Consider the following 18,898-nt stretch of genomic DNA (forward strand, 5'->3'; position numbering starts at 1 on the left):
GTTGGAAAAAGGGTGGTTGCCACATTGGACCCAAAGACTGCATTGCTGCTTTGATCCCAGCTCCGCGATCTAAAATGACACATATGTTTTCCCTCGTGATAACATGTGCACGTAAATTTCGGGGAAAAAAGCTCAATAACATGTATCTTCTCCTTCGACAAGAGCAAAAACAACTGGAAGAATGTTGCGATTGCCATCTTGGACAACTGCCAATAATAAAACTTGCTTGTATTTTCCATACAAGAAAGTCCCGTCAATCTGGACCACAAGCTTACAGTATTTGACAGCATTAACGCACCGTGGGTAAGTCCAAAAAACCCGGTAGAATTGGCATCGATCGCGGAGAACTCGATCATTATGGTATACATAGGAGGTTTCGAAGTCCACAATTGTCACAGGATTTAACCTCCGTACCAGTCTAAACCAGCCTGGAAGTTCGTTGTAAGATGCATCTCATTCGCCATTAAGTTTGACAATGGTATTTTGTTTTGCCAACCAAGCTTTTTTATAGGAGACAGTGTACCCATATTGCGATTGTATAGCTGAAATCAACACAACAACAACTATATGAGAGCTTGCTTTTACCATGGGCATGATGGCTTGACATATCACTTCAGAGTCCAAGTTAGGATGATCTTGGTTGACCCCTCTAGCACAACATGTGTGAGTACCGTTGTATATTTTTAGTTCCCATATGTTATTTTTCCTCTTCCTTTTCGATACGCGAACCATCCAATTGCATCCGTTTTCGAGTCGGGCGCAGTAGCATACATATTTTTCGGTCGTGGATCGGTTGACTCTGGACTGAACAGAATTACGGATATTGTAATTTTTTATAGCCATCACCGCTTCTTCTTCGCTTGAGAACTCCATGCCTAAAGATAACTCACCATTATTTATTGATGAGTAATATCCATAGTCACCGAGATGAGACATATCCGCAAATTCTGAATCGTACATTTCACCATAATAAGCTTCATACATGTGTGCAGGAGGGTCAGTTTGTGCCATATTTCATGGAACTTCATCATCATCGGAGTTGAATTGCGGTGATTCTAGGTGAATGAATAGTCCAATCTCAGCACCATCCGCACCAGGCTCACGAAGTGGTTCTTCTGGTGGAGATGATGGTTCCTCCATGTGCTCCACATTTAGGTCGAAGTACCTACTACTTGCACGTCTTCCCCTTGAACTAGAAGGCATATCAACATTGAGATCGAAAAAGCTCGCAGTCGAATGCCTCCCCATAGATATTGAAGCCATCGTGTCAAATGGAAACTGCACAGATGGTTGCGTCGATGGCATCTCCATATTAAGGTCAAACGGATTTGCAGATGAATGTCTTCCCCTTGAACTGGACGCGATGTTGCCATACGGATTGTTCGTCGATCCACCTCGATACATATCGTAAGGAGTTGCGGATGAATGTCTTTCCATAATGGCATTAAAATCATTACACATTACTGTCGTCGGGTTGTCAACTTGTTCAGCCAACCCATAGTGGGAGCTTAATGATTGACCCCGAACGACAACACTTGAATAAAATTTGCATACATCTCAATATCGGCGTCTGAATAATTACTTTGAGCTTCAACATCATTTCAACATCATCATTGTTCAAAAGTTCGAACGCTGTATAAGTTAATGGCAACAATGATGTTGGAAATCTGTACTGCAACGACGACATTCTTCTACTACTTCCAACATGAATCTTCCTCGAAATCTTCGTTATCAGCTCCTCAAGAGTTATGTTTATCTTCAATGATATTTTAACACACTCATTTGATACGAAAACAACGCCGATTTCATCTTCTCGAATTTCACCATCATAATAAACAATAGCTGAAAGTCGCGCCATTCTTTGAGTTTAAAAGTGCGGCAATATTATATCTGTAAAAAAAACAACTGAAACAATGCTGATTAAATAAATAATATATGAACGAAAATATGACAGAATAAATTTTTTACACATAAACGTAAATAATTTAAATAATATAATTTTATATTATTACATGTACCACAAAACTATTTCGACGTATATTCCCGTTTTCTAATTTTACAAACACAGAAATTAATTGACAACAATTAGTATAATATTTTTTCAAATAATCATAATAAACAATAAATATAATAAAAAAATTATCACAAAATTACCTTATAACGAAAAATCGAACAAACTTCTGAATAAAATATGAGAAAATTGTCAGAATTATTGACTCGTTGACGGAATTGTTGTATTAATTTATAAGTTAAGAGGAGAGATGTAAGGAGATGTGAGTAACTTAATCGGGGAGAATGATATTTATAGCCAGGAAAAGTTACAAGGCACGGTACCCGCATCGCGCCTTATATAATTATATCAATTAAAGGTATGGTGCGACCCCTGTCCCGCGCTATATATAAATCAGAATTAAAGGTAAGGCGCGGCCCCTGCCCCGCGCTATACACCTACGTGGCGTAAGACGCGCCCCAGGGGCCGCGCTTTACACATGTATATCCATGTCAGCATAAGGCGCGCTTTAGGGGGGCGCGCCTTACCCCACGTGGCGCCAAATCAGCATATAGCGCTGTGCAGGGGCACACTTTACTGCTAAGGGTGTTAGATCGGGAAATATAGTCTGACCGGTGTTAGATCGATATATATACCGTCACCGGTGATTTTTTCGGGAAAAAACCAAGATACTAAACTGAAAAAAATAGTAGAAAATAATGTGCGTACGAAAGTAGAAGTGGTTAACGGTCAAACTTAATGATCTGTCACGGTTGGACTTATTTTGATTCACAAAATAAAACGTTAGACACCAAATTAGAACGAAATAAGTGTAAGATACTAAACTGAAAAAATAGTAGAAAATAATGTGCGTACGAAAGTAGAAAATAGTAGGCATAATTAGGGGTGTAAATGAGCCGAGTCGAGCTCGAGTATTGCTGAGCTCGACTCGACTCAAAAACTCGCGAGCTTAAAATTTTCAAGCTCGACTCGAATTCGAAATCCTAAACTGAAGCTCGTGAGTAGCTCGAAAAGCTCGAAATGAAAAAAAATCTTAAACTTAACTCGATTGATGCCTCAAACTCGAACTCAAACATGAACCTTAAATACAAAAAATCTTACTATTTTTTATAAAATATTAATACATAAATATTAATATTATTAATAATTTATTTCTAAAAAAAATAAAATTTTAATATATTATATTTTCGAGCTGCTCACGAGCTTTTCGAGTCGAATATCGAGTAGCTCGCTTCGGCTCGTTAAGAACTCGAGTCGAGTCTATTCGATCCTAGTATTTATCGAGCATTGATCGAGTCAATCTCGAGTAACTCGCGATCTGTCTCGTCTCATTTACAGCCCTAGGCATAATGAGTTTTTGCCGCCTTTATTTTTTCCCAACCATTTTTGACTTTACATTTTTATTATATTTTCTTGCCCTTCAAACTTTTATCTTTATCAAATTGACTCAAACCTAACATAATAATAATTTATTTAATATTTTGTTCTTATTTAAATGTTGACTATAATTATTTTGTTACTTTTATCACGCTAACAAAAAAAATCAAAAATAGAAAAATATAAAAAGAAAATTTATATAAACATTTCAGTAAGGATAAACTAATTATTTTTACGAGTCTTTTAATGACTTGGAAAAAACGATAAGAATTAATTTAAAGGCACTACATAATGCTTCGAGATACAAATTAACAAACTAAATATTAATTTTATATTTTTAAAAAAGTATTGATATGTGATTATATACAATAATTCTACATATATAAAATAACTTGACATTTTTTAAGATATTAATGACATTGACATGTACCACTTTAGCATTAAGTGAAACTTTTGGTCTCAAAATTGATATTTTTAAAGTTAAGTATCACATTAAAAAATTGTTATAGTTCAGATGCCAATCGTAACAGTATAGTATGACAGCCACCTAGGACTTCAACTATAATGGGTTGGTAGTTATAGCCTCATTGGAGGAAGTTCGCCACACCTTTAACATATAACTAAAAAAATTGTTATTGATTAGTAGAAAAAATAATAAAATTGGTAGAAATAATAATGTTTTAATAAATTTTTATCAGTTTTATTATTTAAATAATAATAAAATTGATAACATCTTTTTTTAACGTATATTAAGATTATCGCATGTGATCATTTTCCCCTTATTGGTGAGATTATATATATAGAAGAATATTCCATTATTTATACAATACTTAAATGATTTTAGTTTTTATAATTATTTAAATAAAAATATATTATGTGTTTAAATTAGGAATGGGTATGAGACCGGAATCCGATTCGATTGGGTCGGTTTTTTGAAAAATTTTGGGGTCGGTTCGAGTTTTTTTAAAGATGATGTTCGGATCAGGTCAGATTCGAGTTTAAGGTGAAAAATACCCGAACCGACCAGAAAAAATATAATTTTACCTTATTTATTTAAGAATAATTACAATAATACCATATATATATTATTTTTCTAATTAAATTACTGTTTTTATTAAATAAAAATAATATTTTTTATTATTTTGGATCGGGTTCGGATTTTATCTTAAAAAATCATGTCGGATTCGGGTCGGATGAAGAGTATATATTTTTTAGCCGGGTCGAGTCGGGTTGGCCGAAACCCGACCCAAACCACTTCAAAGATGTTTCCTTTATTATGTTGGGTCAATAAAAGAATTCAAAATATTTTCATATTGTGATATTCGTTAAATTTTAGATTTGATTCTCAAAATATCTGATCCCTTCACTTTTATAAGTAATTCCTCTAGTTTTCCCCTTAATTCCTTTAATTATAGCAAAAATTCAAGGACAATCCTACTTCTAACAGCGACTCAGCATTAGCACAATTAAATTGGATATATAATTAATTTTGTTCTTTTAAGTGTTTCTCAAGTTTTGCCATTGGTTGGGACCTGGAACCTGATTGCCTACATAGTATACAATGAGTTAATTTCATTATATGTCCCCAAACTATAATCTTCATTCTAAATTGATCCTTAAACTTTTGAATATTTCAATTTCATTCCCAAATTATGACTCATTTTAAATTAATCCTTAAAGTTTTGAACATTTTGACTTCATCCCTAAATTATGACCCTCTTTCTAAATTGGTCCCCACACTTTTTTAATATTCTAGTTTCATTTAAAATTCATCCAAATATATATGTATAGTTTGGGATGAATTTTGAATGTTCAAAAAATTTAGGGATCAATTTAAAATAAAAGTCATAGTTTCGAGATGAAATTAAAATATTCAAAATTTTAAGGACTAATTTTAAATGGTAGTCATAATAATATAACTTGGCCTACTGAATTTATTAATAATGGGTGTGATTAATATATATATATATATATATAGTTTGAGATGAAATTTGAACGTGAATATGGTTTTGCCAGTTGTACACGAGCGATTGGAAGAGCATGTGACTTATATGGGTTTGGCAGTTGTACGTTGAGATCCGTGGTACCACCGACACCGTTTAAATGACGTGCCACACACTCTCCAGCGCACTTTCCCATTCAACTAGCTCCAATTGTCAACCTTGATTGGTATTTGGTAAGTAATTTTTTTTTTGGAATAAATATGACGACTTGATAAGTTTGTTTGGTACAAATCCTAAACAGTAAATTATTTTGTACACAAATACTTACAGTAATTTTTTTTCATTGTTATTTTCTCATAAAATTAATTTCTATGTACACCATGATTTAACCTTGGTGCTTCATTTGTCTGTTAGTAAATCACACTTTAAAATCCACATTTCAACCACAAATAATCCATGCTTTTATGGCTGCCATTGCCTACATGTGTACGTTTCGTGTTTGTTTATATAAAATAATTGGACCCACTACGCCTACTCCCCAATCAAATTTGCACAAATCATATACATGACATTCTAACTTGTAGTTTTTTCACTTAATTATAAAAATATTTTAATCTAATAATTTAAATAAAATAATATTAATCCAATTAATAACTTTTTTTCTTCTAAATATCAAACTAAGTTCATAATATATAATAATAAAGTAAATTTTCTTTATGTAATAAAATTAATTATTAATTAAAACCACTTGATAAATGTGTATATTTATTTTTTTAAAGAAATTGATCTCTCAACCCTTTTGCCAAAAATAGGCCCACCACCTTCCCCCCAACAACTTTCAGCCACCAACCCTCTCAGATTTTTTCAATGAAAAATGAAATAAAATACAATATAAACCAATCAATTTCAGTCTCAAGGAAAACACGTAATTACACGTAATACAAATAAAAATCAGCTAATAATTTTTTATTTTCCTTTACTGATGTGGCACCGGTAGTAGGTCAAACTTCAAGGCGTCTCTTAAGGCGCGTGGGTACCCGAAAACATCTTTGATTAATCACCTTCATAGTTTTCCCCTCTAATTTCGTTCATTAACCTTTTAGAAACACTTCAATTTTTATGTATACGGTTTAAATATAGTTTCTATGCTTATATTATATATATATATATAATTATTAATTGAGTTGATGTTCTATTTTATTTCAGTGGTTAAAAAGAATGATTGTTATTTTCAAAGGTTTCAGATTCGAGCACTAAAGATTGTATAATATTTGAATGTATATTATCAAATTGTGGAGACTCCTTATAACATAAACTAACACTTATAAGCACCTTAGATTAATAAAAAAATTGATATTAAATATAATAATTAATTTTTAACTTTGGATGATTAAAATGAAACTAAAACGTAACATTAGTGATAATTTTAAAAAATAATTAGATGATGAAAACAAAATCAAAGTGATAGTTCACTAACTAAATAAGTAATTTAACCTTAGTTTTATTAAATCCAAGGGTAAACTACACGTTCTATACATCAACTATCATTTTTTTTTCATTTTAATCACCCAACTATTTTTTAAATCATACTTAATCTTATGTTTTAATTTCATTTTGGTCCTTTGTAGTAAAAAACTAGCATAATTGCTGACATCAGACATGCCATTTTTCAACTTATTTCAATGATGATATGATATTTTCTTATGATGACACGTCATTACCACCATTAATTTTTTAACGGTAGGTGATCAAAATGTAACATTAGGTATGATTTTGAAACAAAAAATAGTCAGGTGACCAAAACGAAATAAAAGTAATAGTTGAGATACTAAACATGTAATTTACCCTAAATCCAATAGTTCATCCAAAACTTTCCCATGCGACACTGAAGAAAGAGCCGCGCGTAGGCTTTAGTTTCACTATTTTTTTCCCTTCACTATTAAAATGACACAAAAAAGATTTAATTTTATTTTGATTTACAGTCATTGAAAGGCAGCGGCTGCCCATTTTTGTCTATAAAAGGGCAACTCCTCCACCTTCACAATTCGTGCCTTTCCCTCCTCTGCATCTCTAATCACTCTATCTAAGGGACCGTTATCTAGATTTTCTCTCCGGTTCCATTACGGTACTGTAATTGCTCTCTTTGAGTCAAGGTTGTTCTTTTATAATTCAATTTAATTAACTCTTAACAATTATTTGAAATGGATTTAAACTTCTCAAAACCTTTGCGCTTCGATTTCCCTTTTTGCTAAAATAAGATTAAGACTTGCGTCTCTTTGTACTGAGATCTACTGTTAATTCCAGAGTATATTTTCAACTCTCACTAATGATTCTCTTTCTGGGTTTCCACTAAGATGATTTGGACTTGTGATTTATTACTTGGGTTTTGTCAAAAAGAACTTTAAAAAATTGGACTATTTGATTAAGATCTATTGAATATCGATGAGCGTCAGCACTTGATTTTCCTTCTGGAGTTTTATTTGAATGTTTTAAAAATTCTATTTCCAACTTGGGTTTTAGCCTTTAGTATTCATAGAAGAATTTTTATTTTCATGGTGAGATCTATTGGTTAGTGTAATAGTGTTAGTGTTTGATCTGATTTCGTGGCTTAGCTTTCAATTTTGCGTATTTTTGAAAGCAATTCGATTAGATCCAGTCGTTTGGCTTGGAACGTATACATCCAGAGTGTGATCATTAGTTTCTTGCTATAGATCTAAAGTGAAGTGAGCATTTTATCTCAGCCCATGCTGCATTGCGGATTAATCAATGGATCTTAGCTTTGAGTCTGATGATTTTTCAATTCAGGAGTATATGATAGAAAGAGCTTAAATTTATTTTTTATATTTGAATGTTACACAACGAATCTGAATTCTCTCTGTTATTTTGTTTGGTTCAGAAAATGGCCTCCCACATTGTTGGATACCCCCGCATGGGACCCAAGAGAGAGCTTAAGTTTGCCTTGGAATCTTTCTGGGATAAGAAGAGCAGTGCCGAGGATTTGCAGAAGGTTGCTGCTGATATCAGGTCATCCATCTGGAAACAGATGTCTGATGCTGGGATCAAGTACATCCCCAGCAACACTTTCTCTTACTACGACCAGGTTCTTGATGCCACAGCGATGCTCGGAGCTGTTCCGCCTAGATACGGCTGGAAAGGCGGTGAGATCAGATTCGACACTTACTTCTCCATGGCCAGAGGAAATGCTGCTGTCCCCGCCATGGAGATGACCAAGTGGTTTGACACCAACTAGTAAGTTTCCGTTTCTTGGTCTTACTTGATTAGCTTATCTACTGTATGCTGGGTTTTCTGATACTAAATTTGTATCCAATGTGTTGTTTCAGCCACTTCATCGTTCCTGAATTGGGACCTGATGTTAACTTCTCTTACGCATCTCACAAGGCAGTTGATGAGTACAAGGAAGCTAAGGCGGTATGTTCTCTGAATCTAATTTATCCGTATACTTATATGATAACAATGTCATTATTGTCTTTCATGTATACTTATGCTAGTAGCTAAGTTATTAGTTAGAGATAAGTTATAACAGCTAATGTTAAGACTAAGTATAGAGGTAGTCTGGAATTAGAGCAGTTAGTTTAGTAGAGTTTGTAAGTTCTTCATTGCAGTGAAATACATGATTGTCTGAATTTGGGATAGATTAAAGGCTTTGGACCTGAATAAATATGTTTTAATATGCTTTGTTCTAAACAATGGCTTAGAATGTGTAAATTTCTGGGAATGGTCTCATGTCTGTCATTATGCCTGAGGTATTATATAAGCAGTCGTTTAAATCTCTCAAGAATTGTATTTTTATATGATACAAATTTTAAAGAATGGCGGAGTGAGACTGGGGATAGTAATTACTTAGACCTGCTTGATTGTGTTGCCCTGTCTTTTATCCTATGTTTTTTAGTTCTTATATGTTTTTTTTGTCTTATGATGAAACTTGGGTGCTGATTATCTGTTCCACATGCAGCTTGGAGTTGACACTGTCCCAGTCCTTGTTGGCCCTGTCTCATACTTGTTGCTCTCTAAGCCTGCAAAGGGTGTTGAGAAGAACTTTTCTCTTCTCTCTCTTCTCCCCAAGATCCTTCCTATCTACAAGTAAGAGTTATTTCTATTTATGTCCTCGAGGTTTTATTAATGTCGCTGTTCTAATTTACTATATTTGCATTGAATCACTTTACAGGGAAGTCATATCTGAGCTTAAGGCAGCTGGTGCTTCCTGGATTCAGTTTGATGAACCCACCCTTGTCTTGGATCTTGACTCGCACCAATTGCAGGCATTCACTGCTGCTTATGCTGATTTGGAATCCACTCTCTCAGGCTTGAATGTACTGATCGAGACCTACTTTACTGATCTTACTGCTGAGACATATAAGACACTCATTGGTTTGAAGGGTGTCACTGCTTATGGTTTGGATCTGGTTCGCGGAACCCAGACCATTGATTTGGTCAAGAGAAATTTCCCCAAGGGCAAGTACCTCTTTGCTGGAGTTGTTGATGGAAGGAACATTTGGGCCAATGATCTTGCTTCATCTCTTAGCACCTTGAAGGAGCTTGAGGCTGTTGTCAGCAAAAGTATTCTATTGTCTTCTGCATTTTATTATAGCTATCACCATTTTCTTAATTATTATAACTAATATATTTGAATTACTTTTCTGATGTACAGACAACCTTGTGGTATCAACCTCCTGCTCTCTTCTCCACACCGCTGTTGATCTAGTAAATGAGACTAAGTTAGATGATGAAATCAAATCCTGGCTTGCATTTTCTGCCCAGAAAGTTGTTGAAGTCAATGCCCTCGCCAAGGCATTGGCTGGTCAGAAGGATGAGGTATCTCTTTTAATCTTGTCACTTGTTTTTGCTAGTCTTTTAAGAAGTAGGATAGCATTTCATTATGGGCATGATGTCCCGATGTTTTATCCATATTCAGATGACACAATTTCACTTGTTATTTCATCTATTTCTAGGCCTTCTTCTCTGCCAATGCTACTGCTCAGACTTCAAGGAAGTCCTCCCCAAGAGTGACCAATGAGGCCGTTCAAAAGGCTGTAAGTTTTTGATAAACTAAAATTTTGATTTTCTCTCACGTAACTGCTCTTCAATTATGGTTATTCGATGTGAAAATCTCTTTGCTTACCATGTTATGTTTGCATTCCCAGGCTGCTGCTTTGAAGGGCTCTGACCACCGACGTGAAACTAATGTTAGTGCCAGACTCGATGCCCAGCAGAGAAAGCTTAACCTGCCAATCCTCCCCACCACAACAATTGGATCCTTCCCTCAAACCTTGGAACTCAGGAGAGTTCGTCGTGAATTCAAGGCTAACAAGTGAGTTATTCTGGAATTTTTCATCTGTATCTTTATCGTAAAATGTCAATGAGACCAGTCTTTTGACTAGTGCTTTCTCCCTTCAGGATCTCTGAGGATGATTACGTTAAAGCCATTAAGGAGGAAATTAAGAAGGTTGTCGACCTTCAGGAAGAGCTTGACATTGATGTCTTGGTTCATGGAGAACCTGAGGTGAGTACACCTTTTTGTTTTGGCCTCTTGCAGTGAAGGAGATACATCTATGTTTAGTTCTTAGCAAAGCATACTTAACTATTACTTTAAACCATGCAGAGAAACGATATGGTTGAGTACTTTGGCGAGCAGTTGTCCGGTTTTGCATTCACTGTTAATGGATGGGTGCAATCGTATGGATCTCGATGTGTGAAGCCACCAATCATCTATGGTGATGTTAGCCGCCCCAACCCAATGACTGTTTTCTGGTCATCTACTGCCCAAAGCATGACTGCTCGACCAATGAAGGGAATGCTTACAGGCCCTGTTACCATCCTCAACTGGTCTTTTGTCAGAAATGATCAACCAAGGTATGCTCTTGAAAGCTGAAATCATGATTAGAACTTTTTATTTTTACTTGCTATATGATATATCATTTAACGTTCTACGATTTGCAAAAATTCCAGATTCGAGACTTGCTACCAGATTGCCTTGGCCATTAAGAACGAAGTGGAGGATCTCGAGAAGGTCGGTATCAATGTTATCCAAATTGACGAGGCTGCTTTGAGAGAGGGGTTGCCACTTAGGAAGTCCGAGCATGCGTTCTACTTGAAATGGGCTGTCCACTCCTTCAGGATCACCAACTGCGGTGTCCAGGACACTACTCAGGTTCGTATATTATTACATCACTCCTTTCAAGTCTAAAAAAAACTCTAATATCCATGAAATTCCTCATCCATGTTGTATTTGTCCAACAGATCCACACCCACATGTGCTACTCCAACTTCAATGACATTATCCACTCAATTATCGACATGGATGCCGATGTCATTACCATCGAGAACTCACGTTCAGACGAGAAGCTCCTTTCTGTCTTCCGTGAAGGAGTGAAGTACGGTGCTGGAATCGGTCCCGGTGTCTATGACATCCACTCTCCCAGAATACCATCAACCGAAGAGATTGCTGTCCGAATCAACAAGATGCTTGCCGTGCTTGAGACCAACATCTTGTGGGTTAACCCCGACTGCGGGCTCAAGACACGCAAGTATGCCGAAGTGAAACCTGCCCTAAGCAACATGGTTGCTGCTGCCAAGCTACTCCGCACCCAACTTGCGAGTGCCGAGTGAGAGGCTTATCCGACAGTCGGAGTCTTCCGAATACAATCGAAGAGGGAAAAAATGAAAGAAATTTATGCTTTATAATACGAGTATCTCTTTCTTGTGTTAGGCGTATCATGTGCCCACTTTGAGGCCAATTGATTTCCTTTTTTCGGGTGTGTTCTTTTTGCTCTAAATATTTGTGTACTTTTGGGAATATATAAAACTGCCTTTAATTACTTTGAAAGGCACATAATTTGTGAGTGTCATGTTTTAGCCAAATGAAAATGTGGGTCCTGTCTCTGGTCGTGGAGCTTCTCTCTCTTCGTTTACTTGGAGGTTGATGGATCACAAAACTGTGTCGTATTAATGCATTGACTCTTTCTGATCCTGGGTTTCCAACTGAAGAGCCATCCCAATTCAATGTAATTCCAGCGATTCCCGGATTTTCAGTCTACTCTAGTTGACCTTTGAAAAAAATAAGGGTAGATATTATAAAGAGGATAACATTTTGAGTTAGAATAAGAAATATTATAATGTTTAATCTAAAAAATTATGCTCTTAATAGTTTTTTTATTATAATTAATTTATGTCATTTCTTTTAGCTTTATGCTAACGAGTTATATTTTAAAATTTCTTAAAAATAAGTGTACTTTAATTAATGTGGTTAACAGCCTGAAAGATAAGGCGTTGATAAATAATAGCCGCCTATTAGACTTTGCTCTGTCGCCATAACTTGGGATGATTATGGAATTTCCCAATTAAAGTTCTTATCTCAAACTTGGCTTTTTTTTATGGTAAATATATATATTCGTGCTCTCAAGGTTCGACTTATTATAATTTAAATTTGATTTTAGAGTCTAATTAAAAATACAAATTTAGTTTTAAAGTCAAATTTAATATATAAAATTTTAGGGTAAATTACACGTTTAGTATCTAAAGTTTGGTCCGTTTTAATACCTAAACTTTCAATTTTTTTAGATCATACCTAAAGTTTAGTTTTTGTTTCATTTTAGTACCCCACCGTTAAAAACTTTAGTTTTTGTTTTATTTTAGTATCCCACCGTTAAAAACTTTAGTTTTTGTTTCATTTCGGTACACATGCTCAAAATTTAACGTTAAGTTTTGAAAATATTGAAAGTTTAGGTACTAAAACTGATAATTTAGGTACTAAATGCGTTAATTTTTTAACATAGGGTATTAAAATAAAATGAAAATTAAACGTTAGGTATGGTTTTAAAAAAAATTGAAAGGTTAGATATTAAAACAAACTAAAACTATAGTTTTGGTACTAAATGCGTAATTTATCCAAATTTTTATTGGTCGATTTAAATCTTTGAACTTGATTTGTTGGTTTAAATTAATATCTAAATTTGGCTTCATCATCCTAGTTGATTTAAATAATTCATTGCACGAATCAAATGACTTCCGCGACGAACGAATTGTTGTTATTCTTTGAGAATCCGAGTTCGAGCACTATAGATGTCAAGGATGTAAGCCTTTAAGGTAAAAATATTGAGAGTTATCTTTGAACATATATTACTTTATACTTACCTCATATTAATTAAGAAATCATTTACATAATTAAATTCTAATTTTGATCTACAAATAAAATTATATAGTAATTCAAATCAATCATTCATGTTCAATCTAATTAAACAAAAAAAAGTTTAGATACAAAATTAAATCTTAAAAACAAATTTAAATACTTAATTGAATAAAGAAAATTAAAGAACAAATTATAAATTAAAATCTAATCCATATATTAAAACATATATTTGTCGTTTCTTTAATATATCATGCGTTTTCAATTGCATAATCGATTTGAATTAAAGTTTTAAATGAGATACCTGCGCTAGTAAATTCTTTGAGTTAAAATTAATTAGTATTGATTAAGTGTGTAACTTTCAAGTGTATTTGAAAACTACAAGAATGCATTAATCATTCTTAGACATTATTAATGCAACTATTGGTATCATGGTATTGTACCAATTTGAACCTTGTTCCACTAAAGCATTCGACTTGTTATCTTAGACATGTTTTTATAATCACCTTCAAAACAAATTAAATTAAATTATTTAATCTATTTAATAATTTTAAAACTTACATTGTATATGAACATAGTTTTGTATGTTATTGAGGGAGAAAATAACCTCAGTGACCGAAAATGCCTTGTAATATACGATTTTGATCAAATTTTTTTAGATTTGCCAAAATGATCAAGTAAATCGCAATGCGATCGATAATTCGCAACGCGATCTCCGGTATCGCAAATCAGTTTCCAGATTCGCAACGCAATAGTCGAAGTTCGCGTTGCGATTCATTCCAAATCGTTGCGATAGGCGAAGTTCGCGTTGCGATTCATTCCAATTCGTTGCGACAGGCGAAGTTCGCATTGCGATTCATTCCAATTCGTTGCGACAGGCGAAGTTCGCGTTGCGATTCATTCCAAATATTGCATTTGTTTCTTAAGAATTTTCTCTAAAAAGATATAATTCGCGCGGACGTGTCGAAGACACGTATTACCACGACCACGACCCGAGACGGGACTTTGATCATAAATGAAGTAATTGCTAAAACTAACTCTGATTCGGGTTCTTATAGTGTTCAAATGACTTACTTGCAAAGAGTAGATGATGACCAAACAACTCGATATGTTTCCTTTGTGTCATTAGCAGCTAGTTTTCGTAGCATCCTCAGTTGAAAACTTCCATCATTGTCTCCTTTGCATTTGTTTGGTTAATATTTTTCTTCTATCAAAGTCCTCAAAGGGTAAGTTATTTATTCGAATAAATATTTTATTAGTTTCAAAATTAAACTCTTACAGACAATGAAGGTAATGGTATTGGAAACAAGTGTTGGTAATGCTCAATCCCACATAGTATTGGAAACACTATTGGGAATGGTATTTAAGGCTTGGCTTTCCCACTTCCTTGTTGAGTGATAGAGAACAAGGGGGACTCTCGCGCGCCGCCGCCGCCGCCGCCGTCCCGTCCCACTTCGCCTATCGCAACGAATTGGAATGAATCGCAACGCGAACTTCGCCTATCGCAACGAATTTGGAATAAATCGCAATGCGAACTTCGACTATCGCGTTGCGAATCTGGAAACTGATTTGCGATACCGGAGATCGCGTTGCAAATTATCGATCGCATTGCGATTTACTTGGTCATTTTGACAAATTCAAAAAAAGTTGGTCAAAATTATATATTACAAGGCATTTTCGGTCACTGAGGTTATTTTCTCATATTTATATTCAGATAGTTTAGTAATTTTTAAAGTATGGATTAATCCAAGAAGATATACCTGTATAGGTAGTAAAATAAAAACCATACATTTACTAATACGATATTAATATCTTAAATTTTCATGTCAACGGAGTTGGTTCAAGTGGTAAACAATTTAATATTTCTTAAACAAAGTTTTATATTCGAGTCTTTATGTATGCAAAAAATCTCTGTTGTGATTCGTCCATCAAAAACATATGTGCAACGTGAGTCGATTTGGATTAATCAAGACAAAACTCTGATTCTGGATTCCTGTGCTTGGCAAACTAGGTGCAATCTTATATTATCAATTCATCAAAAGTTAATATCACTGATAAAGTATCAAAACGATAAATAAAATTAAATATTAAACAGTGACTTGTGAATAAAAAAATTTAAACACCAAGTTGAGAAAATATACTTAGTTTAGGTAATTGATTTATATTTAAAATAATAATAAAAACTGACCGAGCTCGTTGAATTTAAAAAAAAAATAATTTCAAATGCTTTTCTTAAACAGTTGTGAGCTCTACTTGATTAGAGAGGAAGCTATAACCTACCTATTAATTTGTAATTGGACGAAGAAGATAAACTTGTCCACAAGAAAACATATAAAGCAAATTGGAATGGTCAACTAAAGATCGAAGAAGACAAGCTTTTTGTGACGCTCCATGCAATTCAATAATGTTTTATTTAATGCCGTTTCAAACTCTACGTTTTTCCAAATTCAACTCTTCATACCATTTCCCCCATTCTAAATTTTCTGCAAATTGTCATCTCCAAGCCCGGAGTTGACGGAAACTAGAAATCATGATGAAGAATTCACAACAAATCGCAACAAAGGAAGAGGAAGATTGCCTACGAGCCATTCAATATGCTACTTCAACGGTTCTTCCTTTTGCTTTGAAGACCGCCGTGGATCTTGATTTATTTGAGATCATAGCGGAATCAGGCCCGGACTCCAAGGTTTCGGCATCTGAGATTGTGTCGAAACTTCCGGCGAATAACCCAAATGCTGCCGATATCGTCGATCGTATCCTTCGGTTTCTTACGACTCATTCCGTCTTGGATTGCGATCTCGTTACCGATAGAGACGGGATTACGACGAGATTGTACGGTGTTTCTTCGATCGGGAGATACTTTCTTCGACGTGAAGATGGAATCTCTGTAGTTCCAATGCTGAACCTGACTATGGATAGACGGTTAATCGAGTGTTGGTTAGTCTTCTTGACTGATATAATTAATTGTCCTTCAGTCTTTATCCTTGAAAATCTATGGTTTCATTGTTATGATTATTAAAGTTTTGAGAGTATAGATGGATTTTGTATAAAATTATTTAGGAAATCGATCTAATTTCTACACTAATTGAACATAGCTGTCGACGATTTTGTTGGAGCTGTCTGACCGATTATGACCACTTTAATGATGAAGCACAAAATTGAAGGGAAAAGGAAGTAGCAGGGACCAAATTAGAAAGACCAAAAGAAATAGTAGGGGTGAAATTGAAGGAAAATGGAAAAACCAGGATTGAAATGAAAAATTACAAAAGAAAATTCAAAAATGAAAAACATGAAAGGTACGTGTCATAGAGCACACACAAGCGTAAGCTGAATAGTAACACATGAATTTTGCCTTCGATACGTGTTTAACTTTTATGAAATTTTATAACAATTATTTTTTAACTCACAATAGTTTTTTTCTTCTAGGATTTAGAGTTTAGACCCTAAACTATTTATTTATTTATTTAAATCGAATGATTATATATAATTTTATACATTGTAAGAGAATGTTGTCTATATACATATATAATCCATGCTTTTATATTGTCTAATAGGATGTGTTGTAAATTTGTGTAGGAACTTCTTGAAGGAAGCAACGCTGGAAGGTGGGTTGTCGTTTGAGAGGGCATTTGGGGAAGACATGTTTGAGGTGGTTTCAAAAGATGAGCAATTAGCCAATACTTTCAACCAATCCATGTCAAACCACACTGCCATCGTCATGCAAAAAGTCCTACAGCTTTACAAAGGATTCGAAGGCTTAACTCAGGTGATCGATGTGGGAGGCGGTTTGGGAACGAATCTTAAGCTCATTGTTTCCAAGTACCCACAAATCAAGGGCATTAACTTTGATTTACCCCTGGTTATTAAAAATGCTCCCAATATCCCAGGTTAGAAACATTTAAATACAAATGATTCGAGTCCAATTCAAAATATAAAATGTTTGACTTTAATTAAAAATAATGTTTAAATTTTGATTTGAGTTGGAATCGATTTCATTTAGTATTTTTTTTAGGCGTGAAGCATGTAGGAGGAGATATGTTCAGCAAAATTCCTAATGGAGAAGTCATTTTTATAAAGGTTAGCTCTCAAAAATTACCACCAAAATTAATAAAGAAATCAATGTGATTGGTTTAAGGGTAAAAAGTACACAAATGGTCTCCGACTATAGGGTACTACTTTATTAAGTCTCTTGACTATTAAAAGTCACAAAATAGTCATCCGACTATAGATTGTTGCTTTATTGAGTCCTTCGACCATTAAAAGCTATAAATGATCACTCAACTATTCATTATGTTCTAAATCCATCTTTTTCATTAAAAAATAGACGATATTTTAAGCTAAATGTTAATCCATTGACTGTGATATGATAAGATATGATCACAAAATCTCAAACGAATATCATATATCAATCATCATGTTAACATCCAGCTTAAACAACTGCTATTTTTTTGACAAAAAATAGTGAGTTTAAAAATAATGAATAGTCGAGTGACTATTTTGTAACTAATAGTCGATGAATTTAACAAAGTAACATTCTATAATCGAAGGACTATTTTGTAATTTTTAATAGTCGATGGGCTTAATAAAGTAGTACTCTATAATTAGGAACCATTTGTTTACTTTACCCTTGATTTGATTGGTTCAATTAGTAATTTGTTTCAATAAATATATATTGTGATTGATTTAGTGGGTACTTCACGATTGGGGAGACGATGAATGCCTGAAATTGCTGAGAAATTGTTGCGAAGCAATACCAGAATGTGGAAAAGTAATAGTGATAGAGTCAATAATGCCGGAGCTGCCGTCCACTGACGTAGTGACAACCACAACAATCCAATTCGATGTGGGATTGCTTCACCTGCTCCCCGGTGCAAAGGAAAGGACTTTCAAACAATTGCACACATTGGCCATTCAAGCTGGTTTCTCTGCTCTCAAACCTATCTGTCGTGTTTATAATTATTGGGTCATGGAATTATTAAAAAATATCCGCAATTCGCCACATTAGTCGCTACGCTAATCACACCTTGGATTTCAGTAATTATATAGATTGTAATACAATAATAATTTATGTTATTTTAATATATTAGATTTATATTTTACATAGTAAAATGTTTGTGTATACATAAATTTCGAGTCAACTCTATAACTTAATGATTTAAATTATTCTTAAAGTTTTTTCAATATTTACGAACCAAGTCATCTCAATGATTTAAATTTGTTAGTTTGGTGTCCTTTTGTGGGGTTGATGAAATTGAGAGTGGATGGTATTAGTTTACAAGGTAAAACAGGTTGTGGAGGAGTTCTTCGAAACTTAGCCGGGGACGTTAGGGCCATTTTTTCCGGACCAGTGATCGAGCAGGGGCTTGAAAAAGACAAGCAAGGTCTTCCACAAGAAAACATGAGTAAAAAATTGAATATCCCGAT

At 34.3% G+C, this 18,898-nt stretch overlaps 2 protein-coding genes across 2 annotated transcripts; both read left to right on the top strand.

Moving 5' to 3' along the window:
- Positions 1 to 7,355: 7,355 nt before the first annotated feature.
- Positions 7,356 to 12,010, top strand: LOC120164959 (5-methyltetrahydropteroyltriglutamate--homocysteine methyltransferase-like). The gene is made up of 12 exons (XM_039174579.1): positions 7,356 to 7,456; positions 8,228 to 8,580; positions 8,673 to 8,760; positions 9,305 to 9,432; positions 9,518 to 9,909; positions 10,001 to 10,164; positions 10,302 to 10,382; positions 10,494 to 10,660; positions 10,747 to 10,852; positions 10,952 to 11,202; positions 11,299 to 11,500; positions 11,590 to 12,010. The coding sequence occupies exons 2-12, from the start codon at positions 8,231 to 8,233 to the stop codon at positions 11,956 to 11,958; spliced, it is 2,298 nt and encodes a 765-aa protein (XP_039030510.1). The 5' UTR covers positions 7,356 to 7,456; positions 8,228 to 8,230; the 3' UTR covers positions 11,959 to 12,010.
- A 3,914-nt stretch (positions 12,011 to 15,924) lies between these two features.
- Positions 15,925 to 18,495, top strand: LOC120164932 (caffeic acid 3-O-methyltransferase-like). Its single transcript, XM_039174557.1, has 4 exons — positions 15,925 to 16,411; positions 17,051 to 17,361; positions 17,487 to 17,551; positions 18,162 to 18,495. Exons 1-4 carry the CDS (start codon positions 16,005 to 16,007, stop codon positions 18,477 to 18,479), a joined length of 1,101 nt encoding a protein of 366 aa, XP_039030488.1. The 5' UTR covers positions 15,925 to 16,004; the 3' UTR covers positions 18,480 to 18,495.
- Positions 18,496 to 18,898: the final 403 nt, after the last annotated feature.

Source organism: Hibiscus syriacus, unplaced genomic scaffold, assembly GCF_006381635.1.
Source record: "Hibiscus syriacus cultivar Baekdansim isolate YM2019G1 unplaced genomic scaffold, ASM638163v2 tig00111558_pilon, whole genome shotgun sequence".
Lineage (NCBI taxonomy): Eukaryota > Viridiplantae > Streptophyta > Magnoliopsida > Malvales > Malvaceae > Hibiscus > Hibiscus syriacus.

Excerpts from the sequence above, each read along its gene's own strand:
- LOC120164959 (XM_039174579.1), top strand. The coding sequence starts at position 8,231 with ATGGCCTCCCACATTGTTGGATACCCCCGCATGGGACCCAAGAGAGAG. Across the intron at positions 9,910-10,000 it reads TGAGGCTGTTGTCAGCAAAA|ACAACCTTGTGGTATCAACC; the intron begins GTATTCTATTGT and ends TCTGATGTACAG. Across the intron at positions 10,661-10,746 it reads CGTGAATTCAAGGCTAACAA|GATCTCTGAGGATGATTACG; the intron begins GTGAGTTATTCT and ends TTCTCCCTTCAG.
- LOC120164932 (XM_039174557.1), top strand. The coding sequence starts at position 16,005 with ATGATGAAGAATTCACAACAAATCGCAACAAAGGAAGAGGAAGATTGC. Across the intron at positions 16,412-17,050 it reads AGACGGTTAATCGAGTGTTG|GAACTTCTTGAAGGAAGCAA; the intron begins GTTAGTCTTCTT and ends AAATTTGTGTAG. Across the intron at positions 17,552-18,161 it reads GAGAAGTCATTTTTATAAAG|TGGGTACTTCACGATTGGGG; the intron begins GTTAGCTCTCAA and ends TGATTGATTTAG.